At 44.1% G+C, this 23,659-nt stretch overlaps 6 protein-coding genes across 9 annotated transcripts; 3 read left to right on the top strand and 3 right to left on the bottom strand.

Moving 5' to 3' along the window:
* Nucleotides 1–162: 162 nt before the first annotated feature.
* Nucleotides 163–1,850, bottom strand: folr (folate receptor). The gene is made up of 5 exons (XM_067246610.1): nt 1,694–1,850; nt 1,202–1,334; nt 905–1,093; nt 568–703; nt 163–457 (listed from the first exon to the last, which is right to left on the bottom strand). Exons 2-5 carry the CDS (start codon nt 1,328–1,330, stop codon nt 186–188), a joined length of 726 nt encoding a protein of 241 aa, XP_067102711.1. The 5' UTR covers nt 1,331–1,334; nt 1,694–1,850; the 3' UTR covers nt 163–185.
* Nucleotides 1,851–2,382: 532 nt separating this feature from the next.
* Nucleotides 2,383–5,296, top strand: anapc15 (anaphase promoting complex subunit 15). Of its 4 annotated transcripts, none has more exons than XR_010877769.1 (7): nt 2,383–2,503; nt 2,760–2,879; nt 2,966–3,025; nt 3,184–3,198; nt 3,843–3,983; nt 4,607–4,728; nt 5,030–5,296. XR_010877769.1 is itself a non-coding variant. In XM_067246119.1 (6 exons), exons 2-6 carry the CDS (start codon nt 2,760–2,762, stop codon nt 4,652–4,654), a joined length of 384 nt encoding a protein of 127 aa, XP_067102220.1. In that variant the 5' UTR covers nt 2,383–2,503; the 3' UTR covers nt 4,655–5,295. The 4 variants fall into 4 exon arrangements, 2 of the variants coding, with proteins under 2 accessions (XP_067102220.1, XP_067102221.1); XR_010877768.1 differs by having other exon boundaries at nt 4,607–4,748; nt 5,030–5,295; XM_067246119.1 differs by having other exon boundaries at nt 4,607–5,295.
* A 180-nt stretch (nt 5,297–5,476) lies between these two features.
* On the bottom strand, nt 5,477–7,935 carry tomt (transmembrane O-methyltransferase). The gene is made up of 6 exons (XM_067246121.1): nt 7,871–7,935; nt 7,677–7,741; nt 7,141–7,408; nt 6,449–6,645; nt 5,959–6,081; nt 5,477–5,689 (listed from the first exon to the last, which is right to left on the bottom strand). Exons 3-6 carry the CDS (start codon nt 7,400–7,402, stop codon nt 5,492–5,494), a joined length of 780 nt encoding a protein of 259 aa, XP_067102222.1. The 5' UTR covers nt 7,403–7,408; nt 7,677–7,741; nt 7,871–7,935; the 3' UTR covers nt 5,477–5,491.
* Nucleotides 7,936–8,111: 176 nt separating this feature from the next.
* sfrp2l (secreted frizzled-related protein 2 like) lies at nt 8,112–9,987 on the bottom strand. The gene is made up of 3 exons (XM_067246341.1): nt 9,281–9,987; nt 9,116–9,196; nt 8,112–8,972 (listed from the first exon to the last, which is right to left on the bottom strand). The coding sequence occupies exons 1-3, from the start codon at nt 9,807–9,809 to the stop codon at nt 8,599–8,601; spliced, it is 984 nt and encodes a 327-aa protein (XP_067102442.1). The 5' UTR covers nt 9,810–9,987; the 3' UTR covers nt 8,112–8,598.
* Nucleotides 9,988–15,702: 5,715 nt separating this feature from the next.
* her8.2 (hairy-related 8.2) lies at nt 15,703–17,283 on the top strand. Its single transcript, XM_067246343.1, has 4 exons — nt 15,703–15,832; nt 16,004–16,099; nt 16,204–16,282; nt 16,572–17,283. The coding sequence occupies exons 1-4, from the start codon at nt 15,770–15,772 to the stop codon at nt 16,955–16,957; spliced, it is 624 nt and encodes a 207-aa protein (XP_067102444.1). The 5' UTR covers nt 15,703–15,769; the 3' UTR covers nt 16,958–17,283.
* A 2,453-nt stretch (nt 17,284–19,736) lies between these two features.
* LOC136951877 (transcription cofactor HES-6-like) lies at nt 19,737–21,388 on the top strand. Its single transcript, XM_067246521.1, has 4 exons — nt 19,737–19,970; nt 20,082–20,168; nt 20,296–20,377; nt 20,521–21,388. Exons 1-4 carry the CDS (start codon nt 19,887–19,889, stop codon nt 20,973–20,975), a joined length of 708 nt encoding a protein of 235 aa, XP_067102622.1. The 5' UTR covers nt 19,737–19,886; the 3' UTR covers nt 20,976–21,388.
* Nucleotides 21,389–23,659: the final 2,271 nt, after the last annotated feature.

Below are 23,659 nucleotides of genomic sequence, written 5' to 3'. Positions count from 1 at the left end.
CTCAGGATGGTCACGTGATGCTGTGTGGGGCATTCAAACGTCCCTCCTATCCTGCAGGGGGAATCTGAGATCCTTGTGGCTGTGTGGCTGCAGGCCTTGGCAGAGAGGAGAGGGAATGGAGGTGAACGGCAGATTACAGGAGGAAGGAAGGAGAAGTTGGAGTGAAGGGAAATGGCACTTTTTATTTACAGGAGCACTATGCCTACAGACAAGGAGGCCAGGGAGAGGAGTGTTGACAGAGAAAGGCGCTGCCAGGTGGCATGGTTCAGGTAGTATTCTGCCACTTTCTTGTTGGGGTTTTCGCCAGTGAACCAGAGCTGCATGCAGTGCCCTGAGGTTTTAGATAAAGTGGTGTAGAGGTAGGACTTGGACCAGATGCCCTCACACATGGACTTAGGTGTGGGGAACACATCGGTCCACTTCCGACAGAAGGAACCCTTGGGACAGACATTATGACCTGGGAGAGAGGAGAGCAAGTGTGAGATTCTGGGTTTGGCAAAGATTCAACATTAAGAAAATACAATTAAAATGTGACAAAGTCCCTAGTGTTGAGAATGTTTCTGTGACCTGTGGTCCAGTTCCAGCCATAGTGCCAGTCCTCTTTGCAGGTCATATCATTCTTGCAGTCATTCCACCAGCTTTCGCAATCTTCTTTACACAGAGGAACATTTAAGATCCGCTCCTTACGCCAGGATTGGTCCACCTGCACACACATACGTCACATTCTCACATACATACACACACACATTTCCAAATGTTTTGGGGAAATAAACTAAACTTGAACTTGAACATGTAGTGTTACAGGGACAGATACTAGCTCAACCTAACTGTTCTTATGCTGTCTTTATGCTTTTGGTCCTAAATCACATAAATATGCACACACACACACACACACACACACTACCTTCTGAATCCAGGGCCCTAGATGAGGAGAACACTCATAGAAGCAGGTATCCTGTATGAAGTGTTTCTTGCACTGGGAGGACATAATGCCGCAGTGGTTCCAGTTGAAGTTGTACAGGTAGGAGTCATCCGCATGAGCCTCCTCGCTGGTGTTAGCTTTACAGCATGCATTGTCACGCCATGGGGCACACTGGACACACAGAGTTAGTGTAAGAGAGCCCAAGATGGAGAAAGAGAGACTGGTTGTTTAATAGAGACATGCAAGCACACACACGTGACAGAGTTTTGTTGTCAGTACCTGCTGGTAGAGCTTTCCCTCCGGTCCTGGTTCTGTCTTGTGGTGCTTGGCATCCATGCACATATTGAGCTTGTCTAAAGCCAGAGTCCCACTGACCAGGGCTAGCAGCAAAATCCACACACACCACATCCCTCTGTCGGAAAGTTACAACACGGTTACCAACTCCAAACTCATATCTACTGCGTCCTGCACCAAATTGTCCAAGTCCAAGGTCACATAGATAGCCAAACATAATAACTTAATTTGTTTAACACAAACATTAAATAATGATTTGCAAACATACACAAAGTAACACAACACATGTAGCCTACAATAATATGAAAAGTATGTAAACAACTGTACATTTGAATGCCTAATATGTAAATGTTTGTATCTAAAGATTACAGAATAATATAATTTGAATAAGATGTCATTGTCATTTGCTAACAATAAATTCAGAGCGTGAGAGAGCAAAATCACTCATTCGAAAAAAAAGTTAGTGGATGGATTTACCTTCACACGAAAGTCCCAACCCTATGTTCGAAGAACTTCTTCTAGTGTTCTGGAAACTCGCCAATGTGTCTGTGACCCCGTGTGGACTGTGGTGTGTGAGAGGGTGAGAGGAGTTCTTGTATCCCACTTGTCTTCTGGTATGTGAATGACTCCCACTGTCATTCGAGAAAGTTCTCCACTGAGCAAAGTCTGCTTCTTGTGTGTGTGTGTGCGCGTGTGTGTGTCCATGAAGTACTCATTATATCTTTAATACACGTTTACTGAAAGGCAGTTTATTTTTGCGGTGTAATCTCCTGAAGATTTTATGTTAGCTGACTCAGAGGTCAAGGTTTCCCTGTATTGGGATACCTACATGAAAAAGAATGCATTCAACCCAGGCTCACATGATCTGCCCCTTTACTGTGAATAAGCAGAAAAAAGACCAAGAGCCAGCACACCATGAAGGCAGTATACATTTTAGACTTGGTTTATAGTCGTAGCCAACTGCACACGTCCTGTTTTTTTTTTATGAATCACAAACCAAACTGACAAAAGACATTTAAAATTGTAATCTTAAAAATTATCTTAAAAAATAAAAAAGTATTCAAAATAAGCACAACATATTTTCTCGGAGAACCCCTTTACAATGACACACTGTATGGGAACTGTTTATATGTGAAAGAAACAAGACGACTGAGTAATGGGTGAGCACATGTTGCCGGTGAAAGCGGAAGTAGTTTTTTGAAATTTGTTTTGAGTTTTTACTTTATTTATCAACTAACCACTAAGGTACCTGGTTACTTCTCTGGACAACAATTGTTGGTGCCTAAGGTGAGGTTACAAATTGTTAAGTCAGATACCCTGTGTTGGGTTGAAAACGAAACATTGATGTCGACCTACAGCAGAGTACTGTTAGCAAGCTAGCTCAAGATAACCACCTATCCTGTCAGTGCGTAACAATTTGGCCGACCGACATTACCGAAATATAGTAGTTGACAATGTAGCCTAGTTAACGTTTGCACTCGTTTTTTTGTTATGTTGGAAATCATCCGTGTGTTCTCTTATGTTATGTTTGCCTGACACACAGATGTCGACGCTTTTCCCATCACTGTTTCCTCGAATGACGGAGTCACTATGGTTTAACCTGGATCGTCCGTGCGTCGACGAGACCGAGTTACACCAACAAGAGCAGCAGCATCAGACCTGGGTAGCTACCTACCAGTAAGACTATGGATATTGGGTCATGCAATTGATCAATTCCTTATGGTCATAACTTGTGTTTTTCTTTTTTAGTTGCAGAGCATAGCTGAGAAGGACAACAACTTGATGCCAATTGGAAAACCAATTTTTGAGGTAATCCAACTCTACTTAAAAAGCTCGATTTTCATAAATTGTACAGCTGGCTAAGCCTTTCCAGTGCAGCTACGGTCCATTTGGTTGTTATGTGTAGTATTCTTTCTCAGAACTCATACATCCCTCAGCCTAAAGCAGGTTCACTCCTTTTCACACAGGAAAAGGCTCAGAAGGTAAAGTGAAAGGGTTGAGTACCAGAGCAGGTGAAGTGGAGGCCGAGGCACATGTGAAGAAGAAAGTGCCAGACATAATTTGTGTTCTACCTCTAACTCCTTTCCTGTTGCATTGAGAAAAGGAGATATAATTCCATTGAAGTATCCCATGCACTTCCCCAATGTTGACATCTTTTGACATGTGATACTTCTTCATATGTTCCTTGTGGGGAACCAGGAAGTCTGGCATTGTAGAATGTTCTAGAGAGCTCTAGCTCACCTAAGAAAGGTAATTTGTGGCCTGTTACATTGCAGAGGTCTATCAAAAGTGAGCTTTATGACTAGGTGTTGGGGTAAAGGTTATTGGCACAGGCCCCGGCCACATGTATTGGGTTCCTCCATAGAGCTCTGAAGTCTGTAATTGTGTAATCATGCACAACCTAGTAAGCTTTCTTCCAGGTACTAAATACCTAGGACTATACATGTTCTTTTTCCTCTTTCTGTTGGGTTGGTGGGGGGACATCATCAATTAATGCAGACCTTATTTTTAAGATTCTTAAAATTAGCAATGAACAAATAAATGGATCCTTTGCTTCCTAGGAAGCTGATGTCAGTATTAAGATATGTTTACTGGGTCCTCCCTGGTCTCATGTGTTTCCATGTAGCCAACGTTTGACGAGGAGGAAGAGGAGGATGATGAAGACGAGGAGGACAGTGAGGAGGACTCTGAGGATGAAGAGGACATGCAGGACATGGACGAGATGAACGACTACAACGAATCACCCGACGATGGAGAGATCAATGAGGCAAGACGTTACTGTCACACTGTTGTTACAATGTGGGGTTTAGCAGACTGGTGTTACACTGTGGGGTTTGTATTATAAATATATATATGAGGGGGGGCATTTTTCATGCTTTATTGGACAGTTTGTAAGTGAAGTGTGACAGGAAAGGCAGGGAGAGAGAGAGAGAGAGAGAGGGGAAGACATGCAGCAAAGGGCCATGGCCGGATTTGAACCCAGGCCGCTGCGGTAAGGCCTCAGCCTACATGGTCCACACTACTGGGACTCCCCCACACTGTGGGGTTTAGGTATATTATACTAGTGTTACTGTGGGGGTTTAGGTCTATTATACAAGTATTACTGTGGGGTTATGGGCCATTATACTAGTGTTACTGTGGGGGTTTAGGTATATTATACAAGTATTACTGTGGGGTTATGGGCCATTATACTAGTTTGACTGTGGGGTTTAGGTCTATTATACTAGTGTTACACTGTGAGGTTAAGGTCTATTATACTAGTGTTACACTGTGGGGTTACGGTCTATTATACTAGTGTTACACTGTGGGGTTACGGTCTATTATACTAGGGTTACACTGTGGGGGGGTTTTTTCCACCAAGAAACTAATGATGTCTCTCTTTTGTATCAGGTGGATATGGAGGGAGCAATCCAGGACCAGGACCAATGGATGATTTAAATTAGTCTTGGTCCCATGTCTTTTGACTCTGCTGGAACAGTCTGCTGATCTCACTGTCACACCTTCCAAAACTGGTGACACTGCAAGGGGGGGTGTCAGTTTTTTTTACCGCAGGAGTGAAGTGTGTGTGTCACAGAAACCTTGTGTGAAACTGCTATGAAAACTATTCACACTGTTTTGCCTTTCGAGTTTCTCCTCCACCCTATTTTGTCCTTTCGTACCGGTCACGAGATGTGTTGTGACTACAGACCCGAATACTATCTACTGTACACCCACACACACCCTCCCATCCTTCCTCTGTCCCAAGGACACGTGCTCAGTATTAAAAACAGTGTGGCCTCAGTGTGTGAACTTGGACCTCTTGTCTGTCTGCAGTCATGTGCCACAGCTGAACGGGCTGAAAGGTGAAAAGGAACAAAGCTCCAGGGCTGCACTTTGCTTGAAGTCTTATTGGTCAACGTGTTCCCCTCCTGGCTGAACATTTCCACCACCAAAAACACACTGGCGACTTAATGTGCTGTAACAGTTTACGAGACGTTATGCTTTGAGTGTATTGTGTAAATAATAAAACAGAATGTATAACGTTCATGTACATAATTAGGAAACTTCCATGCATCCACAGATTTTTTAATAAAACATTCTTATTCTCATAAAATGTGTAATTGTGGTTACCACCAGGGGACAATACAACCATATTAACCCAGCGTTTGAGTGGGGAGGGAACATTAGTAACAAACATGGCAGGGACTGGAACACATCTAATGCTGGTGTGTTTCAGTTCTACTGTACAGCTGTGTGCTCACGTGTTTAGCTCTGTCTGCTATATAACCTGTGTGTCTACTTGACTCCTTGGTATACCAACTCGGCCATGCCGTCCCTGATGCCCTTAATGTACTCCAGAGAGGACCTGTGGATCCTCCACTCGTACAGGCCACACCCACGGACATGCCTGAGGAAGTTAGGAGCTCCAGGGAACAGCACGTTGTCAGCCAGGATCATGGAGCCCTTCCCCAGGAGGCCAGAGCCTTCCAGGGCCTGGAGAGACAGGGAGGTGAGGCTCAGGTGATTCAAGTCATAACTGCCAAGACGCTATGAATTAGGTCATGTGTAATGGAAGATTTAACGGTAAAGTCAGTACTAGAATGTATTATGGGTTAAGTTATAACTGCAATATATCATGGGTGAGGTCATAAGCCCTTTAAAATCTTATGGGTGAAGTCATGTATCTTATAAGATGTCATAAGGGAGATCCGTGGTATTATACAAATCTACAGGAAGGTGAGGTTGTAAGTCTGTCGTATCACCTGCAGGTCAGGGCGATAGCACTTCTTCCAGTGGTCCATAAACACAAAATCCAACCGCTCCAGCCCATACTCTGACCGCAGCTTAGGGATTACCTCATCGGACGGATTTACGATTAACTCAACCTGCCACACGCATACGGGAAGATGTACACATGACACATACGTGATCCACAGATGTACACATGACACATACGTGATCCACAGATGTACACATGACACATACGTGATCCACAGATGTACACATGACACATACGTGATCCACAGATGTACACATGACACATACGTGATCCACAGATGTACACATGACATATACGTGATCCCCAGATGTACACATGACATATACGTGATCCCCAGATGTACACATGACATATACGTGATCCCCAGATGTACACATGACATATACGTGATCCCCAGATGGATAGTAAGTCATTAGTAGTAGCACATTCTGATATGACGAACAGGTGGTCATAATAACCCCATCCCCTTTCACCGTGTCATCGTCAAAGCCGGCCAGACGGATGATCTTCTCAGCGATGATGGCGTTCCTCTGGTCCATCTCCACGCTGTAGAGCCTGGCGCCCAGCGGCAGTGCCCGGGCGATGCGCACCGTGCTGTACCCGCAGTGGGCCCCCAGCTCCAACACGGTCAGGGGGCACTGCTCAGACAGTAGGCGGTCCAGGATCTTACCTATACACACAGCCACCCCCCCCCCCCACACACACACACACACACTCAGATGTGAAAAAGTTCCAGTTTGGTCAAGAGAAGTTTGCCAATGATTCTTAGAGCAGACTGGCGCCATCAGCTGGTTCAGTGGCTCACTTTCCATAATTGTATTTCTTCATGGGGTAAATTACATGTTGTAAGGATAGGAAAGAAGATACAACATCACATCTCCCTCCTACTAATCTTAGTACCACACACCTAATACCCATCTGCTATCTACCATGAAGTGTAAACACAGCCCAGATCTACCTGGACTTCATTCATCCTGGTCCCTTCAAGGAAAAATACCAAACCGTGTTTAATGAGGTCTATGAACTTGTGACATGAGATTTAAATCTGCTACTTTTGTATTTTCCTAGGCAGAGCACCAAGAAAACATTGAGCACAGTTTTGGAGAGGCTGAACCTGCTGACTGTGGTATGACCGAGGCCAAAGACATTTCTATGGTGTGCTCACCCTTCTTAGGCCCAATATTACTGATGAACTCGACCTTGCTGCACCATAAGTCAAATGTGTCCAGGATGCTGTCTGGGTCACCAGGGGTGGCATGTGTCAGAATGAACTGGAAGGCCCTTTCCTCCCTGCTCAGCCCCGTCCGGCAGTCATTCCACACTCTCACCAGTACCGCCCGGTAGAACAGTACAAAGTAGTGCCGGTAGCGGATGATAAACGTGAGAAGGAGGGGGAGGAGAGCTAGCGCTATGGCAGGTGACACCATCCTAAGCTGCGAAAAGCAAAGCATACCTCACATGTTTAACACAAGTAATCAGACCCAATGTAGACTATAACCTCAGCATCATAATGCATCACAGTATGATTATTAAGTTTACTGAAAATATTTTATTTTACACAGATGTACTACAATCTTCCCACTGTATGTGAAATGTAAGTTAACGTAAGTAAATTGGTGTCTGCAGTCAGAAACATCGAAGCTCAAAATCCACTAGCATAGCTTTTGTTTTCTTTCAAACACAGAACAGTACGAAACTCACCTGTTTTGAAACTACTTGTTTGGTGTAAGCAGAGTGACTGAGAAGATGATGTCCAACGAGCTCATCTGACTGCGTTTGTGTGGGAAGGAGACAAGGTAATAGAGCTTGAGACTTCAATTATTCATTATTACCTGCGGCTTCAATGCTTCGTCACAAACGGGGCATGATTTCAACAAAAGTCTTGCTGCAGGGACTTGCCTATCTCTGCTGTATCAATCCTCTCAAACACACACACAGCCAGTCAGCCAGGGAAGCGAAATAGATGGGTAAAATCATAGACATAAGGCGAGAAGAAGAAGGACAGTAGGTAAAAAGGGTGGAGAGAGAGATGCATACAGAAGGGTTGGGGTTCAGGTAACAGTGCCAGGTGTGAGGTGTGTGTGGAGTCAGGTTGCCTTCTCCCACAAAAACAACAGAATGATCGAGAACTCCAATGAATGCAGTATTTATGGCTCATTTTTATGAAAATGTATTGGACATTAGTTAATGACATCAACAACATCTGATAACATTGACTTACTATTCTCTGAGAGGCTACGTTTGAGCTCCTAATATAAATACATACAGTGAAAATGTTGCTTTGCTGAATTAATGCCGTAGAAATGATATTTTACATGTAAATCCAACAAGGTCTGAACAAAACCTTCTGCCAGGTTCTGGAAGCTGCTCCTAGGCCCAGTACTGTACCTTTTATTTTACCCCACCCCACCCCATGTGTTCTTGTTCAGCACCACAGCTGTCGGGTCATGGCACAGCAGCCCATTCTCAAAACTGTTAATTCATCTGAAAGGTGAGAGCTTCTCTTCAACTTTCATGTGTTTATGGCTTGTATGTCCAGAAAAATAGTGACCTGGTTCTGGTAGTCTTCTGTGTCTTGGATGGAGAGTGAGGGAGGTGGGGGGAAGGGTCGATTGTTCCCTCCTCAGCAGGGCTGTTTTAGGGTACTCCTGATGAATTTTTTCAGCTCTTTGTCCCCCCTGGTCCACCTCACCAGCCTTGAAAGGACCAGCCTCCCTTCCTGAGCCTCCGCGAGGCCCAGGTACCACCAGGCCTTCCCCTCCCCACCATGGGCCCCTTCCTCCCCTTCCCTCTGGGAGCCTTCTGTGTCATCCAGACCAGGGCAGGCGCACGTGCCCCCCTCCAACAGCCAGAGGGCGCTGTGGGCCATGGCCCCCCCGACCCCCTCCGCCCTCTCTGCTCCTCCACCCCCCCACCTCAGGATACGGCTCCGGCCCAGTGGGACCACCCGGCGGTCCCCTCCCACCACAGACACACTGCCCAGACGCAGCTTGAAGGCTGCAGGACGATAAACAGGAAAAGGGAACCAACATTAAGACCACAGATTTGTTTTCAATAGCTTGCCTTCACTGGTCCGCTCTATAAGGGCAGATAGGGTACATAGTGTAACCCCTGTATAATACATCTACTCCCTTTCTCACCATATGAACTTTTGCAGAAGTTGTTCTGAATGTCCACATCTCCCTCAGAGGCCAGGCTGCACGCGTCACAGATCACTGCTCCTGAAGACACAGAATGTTTTGGTTTTATGTAAACACAACTGTGTAGCAGAATTCTACATGCGACAGCTACTAAAAAACACTTACCTTTCAGAGCATCCTCGTCGTGCCCCCTGTTCTTTTGTCCCACGTCTCTGGCATTTGATTCTCCGGTGACGGGAATACATAGTTCAGTCCCGTGTGGAAAGCGGCTGCAGTTAAACATGTCGGGCCATGGGAACCCGAACGCCTTCATGACAGGAACGCACCCGTCCCGTACAGCTTCACACAGTCCTCGGCACGGACTCACCGGAGCGGTGAGCTCAGGTAAGCATACCGGCGCAAAAAGAGAGCAGAGGAACTTCTTTGTGTCCCGGTGACAGAGTTTGGACACCAGGGGCAGCCACGCTGCAGACTGCTGCTGGGCTTCTTTTAACGAATCATGGCCAAGCAGGTTTGGCAAACGCATCTCCCGGTAACCGACGCCGTGGCAAAGAGAGAGTGTGTTGGGAATTGGTTTGCACACCGAGCGAACAGACGAACTAAAATCGACGGACGCCAACCGAGAATTTTCTAAATGGCCCATGGCGATAAAAACACAGCCTACAAACGTGGTAAGCACTAACGTAAACGCCATGCTGAGTTTTGGGCAGTATAAAATCACCTTTTCTCCGGGTACTCCGGGTGTAGCTTGGCTTTACCTGGCTGCTCTGAAGGGTAAACGTGAGGGGACAAAGCACCTCCCACGCAACTTTTCCCGTCAAACTGGTTTTAATGTGAGGCTGACAAAACGGGTCTATGTTGTTGATCCCCAGGCTCCAATTCTCTCTAACGAGGAGGCGCGTTGGCTCAGTGCCAACACTCAATAGTTGCAGCACGGTTATTACGGGTTGTAAAGTAGCCTACTGCACTCTGTTATTAGACCTTGGCGGGGGCGTCAAAGAGACGGCTTGTTTTCAGTCTGAGCCAAGGGTGTGTTTTGTGGTCAAACATTTAATGCCCACAAATATGTTGTTTGTAGCCTGTCTCTTGCCAATAACTGTCGTGTATCCCAAACATATATTGGTCCGTATGTAACCTATTTAATTACTGTAGCCTGGATTATGACACTGATTGAAACGACATATAATAATAATAATAAAACATTGCATATCTTTTCAGCAACCCTATGAAAATAATTCTGGGTTAAAGCTTTCGAAAATATCCACCCCAAAATAGACCTACATTTATCTGGCCCTTTTCTGCTTGGTCTATTGCCCCCGTCACACGCGACAGCGAGGGAACATTTGGGATGCCATGTGACTATTCTATTCTATGTTCTATGTGAGTCCATTTGGTGGCGCTCACGTTCAACAAAAGTATAGGCCTGCACTTCTGATCCTTAATTTTCTGCTGTACTGTATGAATGTATGAATACCCATTTTTGATTAACATTAAATATATTTATTGGTATCATCTATCTAAAACATTTCATCTAAAGGACCATAGTCATTAAATTAAAAATACTCATCAAACAAAAATAACTCAAAATACTTTTAGGATGGCATCAAACTAATAGTTTTCAACACAGCTACTTTCATAGTCTTTAGTCTTTCTATAGTCTATAATTAAATGAATAATAAGTCAACAACTATAAAAGTAACAATTATAGTAGTTGGACAACTTACTTAAAACATGTAGAATGTAGAACGCTTCTCTTGCCTATTAGGCTACCTAATTGATTGTTACTAATAAGTAGACTAGATAATTAAATTGAATACAGTAGGAGTTCATAATGGCTTCAGAAAGTATTGTGTCGTAAATACAATTTTAAATGAACCCCTCCCCAAAAAAGCAGTGAATCCTCTTGGGTACATCTGTAAAAGCTGGGTCAGGGCAGTTTATCCCATTCTTCCTGGCAGATGGGAGGGGTCTGTGAACTGCCATCTTCAGGTCTCTCCACAGATGTTTTATGGGGATAAAGTCTCAGAATCAGAATCAGGTTTATTCGCCATGTATGTTATACAATCACGGAATTTACTGTGGCAGGGAGGTGCAAAACACTAAACATATACAGATCTTAAATTAAGTAAAAGTACAAAAGTTTAACTATTTCTAAGAACTAAACAATCTAAGAATACAACAATTTAAATATAAATATATATAAAAATAAGAATAGAATGAGCAGCGTGAATGGTCAACATAGTGCAATCGGATACTGAGATAAAGTGGCTTATGCATACTGAATTGCCATTAGATGGACTTATAATAGTTAAATAAGTGAATAAGCCATTAAGCCAAGTCTGGGCTCTGGCTGGGCCACTCAAGTGCAGCCAGAGACTTCTTGGTTGTGTGCTTTGGGTCATTGTCGTCCTGAGCTGTTGCCCCAGTCTGAGGTCGCTCAATTCTGACCAGTCTCCCTGCCCATGCCACTTAGAAGCAGCGAGGCTGCCACCACCAAGCTTCACCATAGAGATGGGATTAGCAGGTGATGAGCAGTGCCTGGTGTTTGACAGACGTAGCGCTCGACCATCTGCCCAAAGAGTTCAATTTTTGTCCCGTTTTACAAGAAAATCTCTTTCCGCATGCTCTCAAGAGTCCTTTAATTGTCGTTTGGCTAACTCCAAGTGGGCCATCATGTGCCTTTTACTCAAGAGTGGATTCTGTTTAACCACTCTCCTATTAAGGCCTGATTGACAGAGTGCAGCTGAAAGGGTTGTCCTTCCGGCAGGTTCCCCGTCTCTGCTGAGGAGAGGTGTTGCAGTGCCTTGGGACACATGGGGTACTGTACTGTTCGGTGCTTAGGTGGGCCATCAACCAGGCCTTTGTGTGGAGTTTGCAGGTTCTCCCTGTACTCACATATATTTTCTCTGCAAAGAACCCCAATTATATATATTTTTTAAACCTGCAGAATAGAACGCTCTCAGGTCAGAATGATGGGAAACAGGAAAAGGCTTATTTATCTGGTGGACGCTTTAGCATGTGTGTGTGTTACACCTCACCCTGCATGTGTGTGTGTGTTACACCTCACCCTGCATGTGTGTGTGTGTTACACCTCACCCTGCATGCATGTGTGTGTGTTACACCTCACCCTGCATGCATGTGTGTGTGTGTGTGTGTTACACCTCACCCTGCATGTGTGTGTGTGTTACACCTCACCCTGCATGCATGTGTGTGTGTTACACCTCACCCTGCATGCATGTGTGTGTGTGTGTGTGTTACACCTCACCCTGCATGCATGTGTGTGTGTGTGTTACACCTCACCCTGCATGCATGTGTGTGTTACACCTCACCCTGCATGTGTGTGTGTGTGTTACACCTCACCCTGCATGCATGTGTGTGTGTTACACCTCACCCTGCATGTGTGTGTGTGTTACACCTCACCCTGCATGCATGTGTGTGTGTGTGTGTGTGTGTTACACCTCACCCTGCATGCATGTGTGTGTGTGTGTGTTACACCTCACCCTGCATGTGTGTGTGTGTTACACCTCACCCTGCATGCGTGTGTGTGTTACACCTCACCCTGCATGTGTGTGTGTGTTACACCTCACCCTGCATGCGTGTGTGTGTTACACCTCACCCTGCATGTGTGTGTGTGTTACACCTCACCCTGCATGTGTGTGTGTGTTACACCTCACCCTGCATGTGTGTGTGTGTTACACCTCACCCTGCATGCGTGTGTGTGTGTGTTACACCTCACCCTGCATGCATGTGTGTGTGCCACGACTTGTGAGATTAATCAAGGTTTTTTACTTTTTATTCCTGACAAGGTCCTTCTTGCCCAGTTTCTCAGTTTAGCCGGATGGCCTACTAGATAGAGTCCTGGTGGTAACAAACTTTTTCCATTTAACTATTATTGAGGCCAGTGGGACACTCAAAGTTTTAGAAATTGCTGTAATCTATGCCTAATTTTATCATGGATTATTTGTGGAACCATATGTACACACGTGTGTCTTTGTAAACTTTGTCCAATCAATTCATTTTTCCACAGGTGGAGCCAAATCAAGTTATAGACACATATTCAAGGATAAGTAAATGTAACCATTTACAATTACATCTACAATAAAATAAAATGTGCTAAAAGTGAAGGGGTCAAACATGTTGTGTTAGCTAATGAGGCCCTCTCATTAGCTATGAGAGAGCCGTGTGAGCGGAAGCTCACACAATTTCTGAATTTGTTTTATAAGATGACCTAGTGCAGCTTTCAATTGGGAAAACTTTGCTCGAGCATTCTTTGCTGTCCGCGGTTAGGTGCTGCAAACATTAGATGCAGACTTATGTCAAACACCAATGTCCAATACGACACAAAGCGACTCATTTAGTTTTTCTTAATTAATGACCAAGACGCAAGCAAGGCTTGGGTCTGGGAATGCGGGCAACCATTGTGCCATTGTCATTCCCACGCCTTTTGTAGACTATAGGGTGACGCGTGGCCAGATGGTAAAACAGAATGGAATGAAAGAGTCACCCTCTTTACTTGTTTAGCTTTTACGTCTGAGTTTTTCCACTTTTGCCCGAACAGTTTAGCAGCCAAGACAATTTATCTTTGTCATAACCCAATATCATTATAATACAAATCCACGTTTAAAATGAAAACTAAGTCTCAAGCACTTTGATGACGTTTAATTGTTTCCTTAATGCCTACAGACAAACCAGATTGCCGATCTTTTTATATGATGTCTGTAATACAGGCGATATAATTGAAGCAACAGGCTAAACCGTAGGTCTCTATTTTCTGTCCTTCACCGATCAAGCATGTGTGTGGCCCACTTGACAAACGACAGGAGGCTGACTGCACGTGGGTCGCGTGTCCAGATGTCCCATTGCGCATTGTACTGTCAACTCCTCCCCAAATCTTGTCAATGTTTCCAGGAGCACAAACACCCTTCCGTCTTGAATTGCTTTTATCAGCTTTATACCAGCTGCTTGAGAGAGAGAGAGAGAGAGAGAGAGAGAGAGAGAGAGAGAGAGAGAGAGAGAGAGAGAGAGAGAGAGAGAGAGAGAGAGAGAGAGTGAGAGTGAGAGTGAGAGTGAGAGTGAGAGTGAGAGTGAGAGTGAGAGTGAGAGTGAGAGTGAGAGTGAGAGTGAGAGTGAGAGTGAGAGTGAGAGACGCAATACTGAATATAAATACTAATCCCTGCACAGGCATATTCTTGTTTTAAAAGATCCAATTGTAAATAGTTCGAATATTTTTTTTTTATTATTGATGTAACGTGCAAAATCTACAAGTGTTAACTGTAGCCTATGACACCTGTTGAATTCAAATTGGGTATGAATAAACAATAAAGGCAGCATACAGCACAATTGAACATATAGCGTTGTGTGGGCCACACCTACCGAGCGGTCAGTGGTCGCACCTGCCATAACTGCCCCTCGGCCACCTTTATCAGAAAGACCATCCTCTCCGACTGGACTGTCAACTCAACTGCGGGGTTACCGTCTTCACAGTGATTAAGTTTGCCTGAATACAGCCCATTGTTTGACTAAGTTTCCCACGTTCGGACATTCGCCTGGCAGTCGCGTGGCTCAAGTCAAACAGACCCCCCACCACCCCTCCTTCAAATTCAACAAGGACCAGCGCGCGGGACATCTGTCCCTGGTCACTTTGGTGACATCTGCTCTTTCTTCCTCGGTGCACGTAACTTTTGTCCAGATGTTGAGCATTTTAACACTTGTTGCTTGCTTTTATGACGATATGATTCAAGTCAAAAATTTTCCATCATATTTTTTTGGGTGAGTTTTATTTGTGATAATCAACAAGCACAATCTGCTACCATGTATGTTTGTCAAATCAACAATGTTAACACAATTTAAATACAGCATCGGAATGAGTGTGGAATGTCATGACAATAACCCTGCGTCCACAGCAATGTTAATGTTTATCTGATTGGTCTAATGTTAATAGCCTACCTGTATCTTAACATAAATTTGAATGCACGCCTTCAAAATCAAGGCTATATCTCTACCAAATGTACGCCAAAACACTTTTTTTATTTAATTTAAATGTTAACAAGTGGGTGAGGTTGATCAACGTGTGGTTCACAGTATAGCTACACTTGTAAAGTAAAAAAACAAACATCAATAGCCGAAGGGGCATGGGTATTGGTCTAGCCTATTTGGTGAAATTTCAGGGGATTGGTTTCGCCTTTTTCCAGGTAATGCTGCTCAAGTTCATTGACGTGAATAGCAGAATGGTCCCCGGTGTATCGACGGTAATTGCACACTCTTGTTCGTCCCTGGGAATGACAATCCTGGGGGAACCCGCGCGCTTTGCGTCACGTGATGCCCTATGAGAAGCGAGTGAGGGAGAGGAAACGGGAGGATTTTGTGGGGGTGCATGGTTTCAGGCTGGACATCTGTCGCTTGTGTGTTTTTTTTTTCAGGGCGGGTAGCCCGGCTATTGAATAGAGGCAGTGACCTGTCAGTCTTGACTGATGGGAGCGGGCCGCTGGGAGCGACCCCGTGTGTGGGAAAATACCTCAGCCAAAGAGCTTGAGCATTCACATGCTAATTCTGTCCTATAAATAGGAGGGGTGCTCCGCGCGGATTGCCCCAAAGACGATCTAAGATTCTGACAGGCAAGTCATTCTCACACAACCAGCGCGCAGTATAGGAGACATGACCGCTTCTGCCATGGCGCATACCGTGGGGAAACATTCAAGTGCCAAGGAAGAGAGAAAGGTAGTTGACTACTTTCCTTGGATTACATCCACAGGTGTCTTTCATCGGATATAGGATGTAGGCTTCATCTTAAGTGTTTGTGAATCTGTGCCTTAGTTTGTGACTAGGCATATGCAGTATATTCACTTACTCAACATTAACCGAGTACATTTTCATTCATTTCATCTTCAGCTGAGAAAGCCACTTATTGAGAGGAAACGACGGGAAAGGATAAATAATTGTTTGGACCAACTTAAAGAAACTGTCGTCGGAGCTTTCAGGCTTGACGTGAGTGTATTATTTTCTGTAGCCTAGAATTTTCATAGAATTGTGTAGCTCTTTAGCCCATCAGTATTCGCGGATTGTAGTCTAACTTCAGTTATCCTCATCAGCAATCGAAACTTGAAAAGGCTGACATTCTTGAGATGACAGTGAAACATCTGCAGAACATTCAGAGCAACACATTCTGTGGTAAGTTTTCAAACAAATCACAATATCTGTTTATTGGGCAAACTGTTGCATAGTATTGTTCTTACAACAACTGTACATAGTAGGCCTTTAGAATACTGTCCACGTATAGTCAGCAGAAGGCAATGACAACAAGTATAAATTACAATAAAAAAAGAAAACTTGTTAATATTGGCTTGGGAAAGGACTATGACAAACTTACAATGTTTACTTGCAGTTCCTAAATGCCTCCACAAAGAGGCGCTATGACATGTTTAATTGACAATCTCCATCCATGCCCATCCCACACCAGATCCAACTCTAGGCCTGGAGGCCCAACAGAAGTACAGCACAGGCTACATCCAGTGTATGCACGAGGTCCATAACATGCTGCTCACTTGTGAGTGGATGGACAAAACCCTGGGTTCACGTCTGCTCAACCACCTGCTCAAGTCCCTGCCCAGATCCACAGAAGAGCCAACTCTGCAGGCTAACACCCGGCATGATGTCCCTCCACCCAGACAGGGACTTGCTGCCCCAAGCACACCTGCCCGAGGAGACCCACGGCCTGGGAGGCTGATCCAGAGAGAGGGGTCTCTCTCTCCCTCTGGGGCCCAGGAAAGGGCCCTGTTCCTGGCCAGCAGTCCCCACCTCCACAGCCCTCATCTGGGCATGCTGGAGATGTGGAGACCATGGTGAAGGATGTTGTGGGACTTTGGCCTGTGCTCTCAATTTCCATGTTAGACCCTCCTCTGTTATGTATCTTATAGATATGCTTACTCAGAAGACTAAAGTGTGGGGCGGTTTTGTTCCAGTGTATTTTAGGTGTGCTATGATTCTATACAGACCTTTCAGTACTTCCAGTCAGAAGTTGACTTCCTGTAGCCTGCATTGTAGAAGGCTCTTATTAATATTTTCTTATATTTATTGTATTAACTTTTTATTTATTTTTGAATAATATGTTTCAACTTTGCTCCTTAGCTTCTATGCATAATTTACCTTTTATACTTCCTCCTTTTTTGTATTTTAACCAATATTAATAAAGTACAATGTATAGGCAATGTACACTTGGTCTCTTTTTCACATTTCAAACCTTATTTCAAACCATTTTATTACATACCACAGATTTTGAAATAATAATCTGGTTGACATACTTTCAATTATTTGCCTTTGGATAGTCATTCTCTTTTGATGAGTTGGCTAATCTGAATTTGACTAAACTTTACCTACACTACCCTTTACTGATTCAGAAGCTGTGATGTGATCCAACCATCACTAATCAAATGCAGAAAATAAAACCGTCAAGAAAGATTATAAGAAAACCATAAGCTTACATTAATTGTATAGAATATACAACTGTCATGCTGTAAACTTCCGTTGATGTTTATGATAAAGCTGCATGCTGATGAGGGTGTGGATTGTGTATGTTTTGGTTAACAGGTGGTTTAGAAACCACAGGAGGTCAACATTAGGGTACTTGGACAATGACCCTGGGAATATGCCAGTGACGTTATGCTATGCTACTGAACGTGTTACCATTTTAGTCAGTCATCATCTTAAAATAAATTTGAAAATATGTATGCCCGCGTTTTTAACTCCACATTGTTGCCACCATAACTAGGGAATGGTTCATTACTTGAATTATGTGTGAAAAATTGTACACTGTCTGTTCCCTCCCAATGGTAAACCCATTATAATTGGCGACAGATCTAATGAAGCCCGCGGGTAGGAGTGGTGGAGGAGGGAAGGGGCGCCTGCAGCCCCTCTGCGAGTTCCCGAACAAAAGCGGGCCGAGACAGCTGCGCTCTCCACAGTCCAGACCATTAAGGGAGATCTGGAGCGAAGCGTGGGGGTGGCGAGGTGCCAAATCCCTCCACTTCAAAGCCCCGGAGTTCTGTCATCATTTGGGATTGTAGATAGCCTACTCTATTTATTGCCCTGGCGGAAACACCGTGTGTAAAAAGTGATCCCAAACGATATAATTTTGTTTACCCTACCTGAAAAATAAAATCTCCTGCACTTGGAATGAACACCAATGCTCTATTGTGGGGGCAATTTGCATGACAATACGCTGTACACATACATAACACATGCAACAAGGGCAAGAGTTGAGATCTTGTCTCAAACATATATGCTAAGGAAATGTACATTGTGCGTGTAAAAGACTAACTAACGTTGAAATTTGGCATCTTAATATGTGATGTGGACCAATTTGAGAAACCATCACCCAATTGCTGTTGTCTTTAACATAGGCCTACAAGTGTACTCGCTCAGCTTGCACAATATACAATTAAAAGCAATAGTCTATAGTCTGCGCAACATACAACTTTGAAACTCAGTGCTTCCTATTCTTATATCTCCTATCTGCAGTGCGTGAGAGTGCCATTCCACACAAATCAGAAGAGTCACTAAACAACGACGAGAACAAACGAGGCGCAGGCTAACACCTGTCGTTTTCTTTGGGGAAGGGCCCTTAATTCCCCGGGCTGATTCAGTTTTGGCCAAGGGGCCGCCGCCAGCAGCTGCTAACTGAAGGCATCGCGTTACATCCGCCAATCCGCGCAGAGAGACGTCCTTAGAGTCTTGGACGGCAAAGCACTATAAAATGGGAAGGGGTTTGGGCAGAACAAAAGGATGAATGTTTTGAGGTAGTCCTGTATGTAATCTTTCAAGTCATATTAGAACAAAATGGTTGTCAGAAACATGTCGTATATAATTTAAATAATGAACATCTACAGAACAATGACCAAAATAATACGTCTTTAAAATTACAGCTTGCACAATGTGACCATTAACCATTCCAACCATTCATTCCTTAGCTACTTTATTCGTTGTCAGAATAAAAATGAAATTTCATACTTCGTTTTCAGGTCAGTCATTACAAGCATGTAATAACTGAACACTACATTACATTTAGTCATTTAGCAGACGCTCTTATCCAGAGCGACTTGCAGTAAGTACAGGGACATACCCCCGAGGCAAGTAGGGTGAAGTACCTTGCCCAAGGACACAACGTCAGTTGGCATGACCGGGAATCGAACTGGCAACCTTCGGATTACTAGCCCGATTCCCTCACCGCTCAGCCATCTGACTCCCATTTTACACTACCTGGTGTAGCATGACAATGTCCTCAGTGTCCCTTCCATTAATTCATAGAATATTTTGACCACAATCCCATCCCCAACAGTCGGCTACTTAATGCGCATCTCAACGGTTTCAAAATGTTGTACAGCTATCGTATGACGACAAAAAAATCGTCGTCGGTCACTTAACCCACAAGATGATTTATTGTGACCGCTACTGATCCGCACGGCGCAGCCAGGGCTGGTCAAAGACAAAGGAGCGGGCGCTGATTGGCTCCCACGGTGTGCGCGCTGTTGTCCCCTGGCTGGTGCAGCCAAAATCCGGCATTCATATGCAAATGAGGCGCTATAAATACTTACAACAACTACTCAGCGCCAACAGCACGTCTCGCTAGGATTGCACAATAAACGCGTGGTGCTGCGCCTGTAGTTTATAGATTCTCTCTGAACGGGTCCGTTTGCCAGCTGCTCTGCTTACCGGACCGGAGAACTAGCACAGTGGAATACAAAACGGCTATCTCTGCACCGCTCGGGCTCCAAACAACATGGCCCCCTCGGCTCGACCCAACAAGAACGGACTCTGCTTGGATGAGGATGAATACTATGGAGTGAATAAAGGAGACAGAAAGGTAGGGGCGTCTGAACTGGAGTTACGATGTTGTGCGCATTGTAAATCGTTGGCTATATGGCGCTCCTGTTACAAAGTATTTACACAGGAATCCTGTCTTGTTTTGTTACAGACAAGAAAACCTTTGGTGGAGAAGAAGAGGCGTGCTCGCATCAACGAGAGTTTGCAGGAGCTCCGGACTATGCTTACCGAGACTGACGTGAGTTTGGCGCACCTCCTCCGCACCTTCCCCTACGCTGTGCAGAGACTCGGGAGCCTCAACCCAAATGTTTACAGAATAATACAACATATGAAACGTAATCCGTGTCTACTTCTTGTCCTCACAGCTTCAGTCCAAGATGGAGAACGCAGAGGTTCTGGAGATGACAGTGAAGAGAGTGGAACACATTCTAAAAAATCGTACTCAAGGTAATAGAGCACATAATGATTAATGACTGACTGGCCTTGCATGAAGATTAACATTTGTAAGGCTACCATCTCCACCTGTTCATGTGTTTATTATTCAACGTGTCTTATTCCACCTCTTTGTTTTTTCTTTTTTTGCTTTGTAGAGACGGAATCATTGAACCGAGAAGCCAGTGAGAGATTCGCGGCTGGCTACATCCAATGCATGCACGAGGTCCATATGTTCGTGTCTAACTGTCCCGGGATAGATGCAACGGTCGCAGCAGAGCTCCTCAACCATCTGTTAGAGTGCATGCCCCTTAACGAGGAACACTTTCAGGACATGTTCATGGATTTAATATCGGATACCTCAAGTAACAATGGCAGCACTTGGCCGATTGGGGAGGCGCTATGCGCTGCGCTGGCATCACCCGGAGGCAGGAGTATAGGCGGCCTGTCCTCGGTCCTCTCTCCCGCCCCCTCCTCCATCGAGGACCTGTGCTCGGACTTGGACGACACCGACAGCGAGCACAACCAGAGTGCCAGTGAGCCTTCGCAGAACCAAGAGGCCCAGAACATACCTACTATCACCTACTCCAAATCCATGTGGAGGCCGTGGTAGTATAGCCCGTATTAAGTCAAATCGCTACTTTGGGGATTTATGATAATAGTTTTGAGTCTGCCTGGGTGAACTACCTGGAGAGCGCGTGATCATTGTCAACGGATATTCACTTACTTTGCGCAATGGGGAGCTGGGGAGGTCTGTTGCTCGCTCATCTTTGATTTGTGTAAATATTTTTTATGAGTAGAGAAGGATTCACATGGGGAAAAGCTCTTTTTAGACACCGAAAGAGTTCGGCTGCGCCTTAATTAAAGTCTTTTTATTTTCTGATAAGTAAAAGGCCTAAAGGCCTATAGTTTATTTGTCCTGTAGAAAAAGAGAACTGAAGAGAACCGTCTACAGAAACACTTGCTGTATTAATGTGTAGAAATGTTGTGTTTTTATTTTGAATTGGATTAATAAAATAATTTAATGAAACGTATTAATTGATTTGCACTTATATTAATCCAAGATTGTTCACTCATAACGCAGTGCACTGTAATCTGCGAGACAAATCAATTGAAAGTATTTCACACAAAATAAAACAAATCACATTGCAAGGATATGAGAAAGGCGCAGCCTTCTTATCATGTTATATGGGCGCCCGTTAGAAATGATACTTTTCAGTTAGACCTATAATTAGCCTACCATATGGTCAATTGGGCATCCGATTTTCAGTGACCACCCGAAGTCATTATGTTTTTAAGTGGAAAGGTGTTACCCTGGACTTTATATAGATTTATATAAAAACAACATTTTAATTTATATCTCATTAATAGCTCTGATATTGGTTGAATTACCATCAACAATAAACAGTCGTACATGCAGGTTCAGCGAAGAACAACTTAATTCCATCTAATTGACCTAAGGGAGTGCAATTTAAGCACATTGTGATTGTGTTTGTTTAGTTAGAAACCATTTGGCAACGATAGGCAAGATAATTCATTGCATTTGAATAGAGTTTCATTAATGGTCCGATGTCTTATGGTAACTTCATGGAAAGGTATAGATATAAAATCACATTAATATAGGCCTATTTGTGATGTTACTCATGCGCATGGGTATTATCATTAGAATATAATTCAATATCTTATAAATGACGGAATACACTTGAAAAGATAAACTCTACAAAGGCACACACTTTGTGTCGTTTTCCCCCCAATCCCCCAGTGTATAGGCTACATGAAAGGGCTCTGCATGCGGTAGACAGACACCACTTTCTGGCCAAAGTCACACCTCGGATATCCTTGATAGAACTAGGTGTTACTGGTAACACGTCAGGTACAAAGGCTGTATTCAACAGCGGACTGTTAGATCCTGTCCGAGGAAGCCACCACCAGTCACAGGTACACCAGGCTGGCCTTTTGGAGAGAGAGATATTAGGCACTAAGAAACCACTAAACGTGATTAGGTAGAATTACGCTGTGTGACAGGCACAACATTCAGAGCTTTTTGAATAGCCTATAGGGCTACAAGCTTTATGGAGCCCAGGTGGTCTTCAAGCTGATAATAGCTCATATTTGATATAGCTAGACTAGGCTAAATGGCTGTGAGTTCATTCGAGAACCTATTGAGATTTTGAAAACATCTTAATTTATTTGCAAATCCACAAATTACATTCAAAGACTGTCGTCACCTTTTTATGACACTGGCTAACAAGGATTAGCATTGCGCGAGCTCCAGGGGTCTTGTAGCTCCTCACACCTGCACCGCACATCGGTCGAGGTGTGAATGTCAATACATGGAAATAGCAGCAGAGGGGAACGTGATCAAAGCTGTCTGTCCGCAGTCAACCATTTGACAGACAGGCGTCAAAGCCGGCACATTGTAGACACCACAACCCGGTTTTAGGTTCAAAGTTAAGGAAGAAGACAAAAGCAGGCGACATCGCAGGCTACTGCTACGTAGCTTCGCTTACTTTACCATGAACGTTTGCATTTTTAGGTTAATAGTAGCCTAGTAGGCTATATTAACGAATGGCACACAAACCTATGCACATGTGCCTACAACAGATTCCTCTCAGACACATAGGCTTTTGCATCACAGAGGATGATAGCAACATTCGGCAAACATTACGACGTTTGATTTAGTGTCTGCTCATACACAAAAGAGAGAGGGGACAATTGAGCAGCAAGCTAACGAATCAGCTGTGCATTCGTGACAATGCATTTAAATTCCGGAGTTTAAAGGTTACTGAGTGTTGCCTGTTGGCTTCGGCCATTTCAAACGGTGCATGAGAGCATATGGCGTTGAAACGGATCCCCTGGGATTCCCATCCGAGCTGCGCGTCTCAACTGTCTTTGACTCTGAAAGAATAATCAGTGATCAGAACGGTTCTCTTACATAGGACTACAGGACCTCTCTGCGCTGTGATATAATAATTTAAAGTAGCCTAACAATAGGCTATAGTATTACACATACGTTTAACGTGGCATATGGGCTACGCAATTCATTGCACATAGGCTAAACTGCTTGCTTTGTGATAGCGCCACTTTTTTACAATACAAAGTAGTTCTTCATTTTTAATGTAATGTATATATTGATATATCAATTGTAAATAGGCCAAGTCAAGTAAGCGCTTTTGTAAAGGCTAATAGTCTAGAATATTAACCGTAGCCTATTTCTGAATGATTGTGTATAGATGACCAGCTGTATTCATTACCCATACTTTGGTATTGGTATAAATAAAATGAAAAAAAGTTAAT

Source organism: Osmerus mordax, chromosome 11 (genome assembly GCF_038355195.1).
Source record: "Osmerus mordax isolate fOsmMor3 chromosome 11, fOsmMor3.pri, whole genome shotgun sequence".
In the NCBI taxonomy this organism is placed as follows: Eukaryota; Metazoa; Chordata; class Actinopteri; order Osmeriformes; family Osmeridae; genus Osmerus; species Osmerus mordax.
The sequence above is the reverse complement of the archived record's forward strand: the minus strand, read 5'-3'. Positions and strand labels throughout refer to the sequence as shown.

Excerpts from the sequence above, each read along its gene's own strand:
- folr (XM_067246610.1), bottom strand. The coding sequence starts at position 1,330 with ATGTGGTGTGTGTGGATTTTGCTGCTAGCCCTGGTCAGTGGGACTCTG. Across the intron at positions 1,094-1,201 it reads AGGGAAAGCTCTACCAGCAG|TGTGCCCCATGGCGTGACAA; the intron begins GTACTGACAACA and ends CTGTGTGTCCAG. Across the intron at positions 704-904 it reads TAGGGCCCTGGATTCAGAAG|GTGGACCAATCCTGGCGTAA; the intron begins GTAGTGTGTGTG and ends ATGTGTGTGCAG.
- anapc15 (XM_067246119.1), top strand. The coding sequence starts at position 2,760 with ATGTCGACGCTTTTCCCATCACTGTTTCCTCGAATGACGGAGTCACTA. Across the intron at positions 2,880-2,965 it reads AGCAGCAGCATCAGACCTGG|TTGCAGAGCATAGCTGAGAA; the intron begins GTAGCTACCTAC and ends TTTCTTTTTTAG. Across the intron at positions 3,984-4,606 it reads ACGATGGAGAGATCAATGAG|GTGGATATGGAGGGAGCAAT; the intron begins GCAAGACGTTAC and ends CTTTTGTATCAG.
- tomt (XM_067246121.1), bottom strand. The coding sequence starts at position 7,402 with ATGGTGTCACCTGCCATAGCGCTAGCTCTCCTCCCCCTCCTTCTCACG. Across the intron at positions 6,646-7,140 it reads TAATATTGGGCCTAAGAAGG|GTAAGATCCTGGACCGCCTA; the intron begins GTGAGCACACCA and ends CTGTGTGTATAG. Across the intron at positions 5,690-5,958 it reads GCTATCGCCCTGACCTGCAG|GCCCTGGAAGGCTCTGGCCT; the intron begins GTGATACGACAG and ends CTGTCTCTCCAG.
- sfrp2l (XM_067246341.1), bottom strand. The coding sequence starts at position 9,809 with ATGGCGTTTACGTTAGTGCTTACCACGTTTGTAGGCTGTGTTTTTATC. Across the intron at positions 9,197-9,280 it reads CGACGAGGATGCTCTGAAAG|GAGCAGTGATCTGTGACGCG; the intron begins GTAAGTGTTTTT and ends CTGTGTCTTCAG. Across the intron at positions 8,973-9,115 it reads CTTCTGCAAAAGTTCATATG|CCTTCAAGCTGCGTCTGGGC; the intron begins GTGAGAAAGGGA and ends ATCGTCCTGCAG.
- her8.2 (XM_067246343.1), top strand. The coding sequence starts at position 15,770 with ATGACCGCTTCTGCCATGGCGCATACCGTGGGGAAACATTCAAGTGCC. Across the intron at positions 15,833-16,003 it reads GTGCCAAGGAAGAGAGAAAG|CTGAGAAAGCCACTTATTGA; the intron begins GTAGTTGACTAC and ends TTTCATCTTCAG. Across the intron at positions 16,283-16,571 it reads TCAGAGCAACACATTCTGTG|ATCCAACTCTAGGCCTGGAG; the intron begins GTAAGTTTTCAA and ends ATCCCACACCAG.
- LOC136951877 (XM_067246521.1), top strand. The coding sequence starts at position 19,887 with ATGGCCCCCTCGGCTCGACCCAACAAGAACGGACTCTGCTTGGATGAG. Across the intron at positions 19,971-20,081 it reads TGAATAAAGGAGACAGAAAG|ACAAGAAAACCTTTGGTGGA; the intron begins GTAGGGGCGTCT and ends GTTTTGTTACAG. Across the intron at positions 20,378-20,520 it reads TCTAAAAAATCGTACTCAAG|AGACGGAATCATTGAACCGA; the intron begins GTAATAGAGCAC and ends TTTGCTTTGTAG.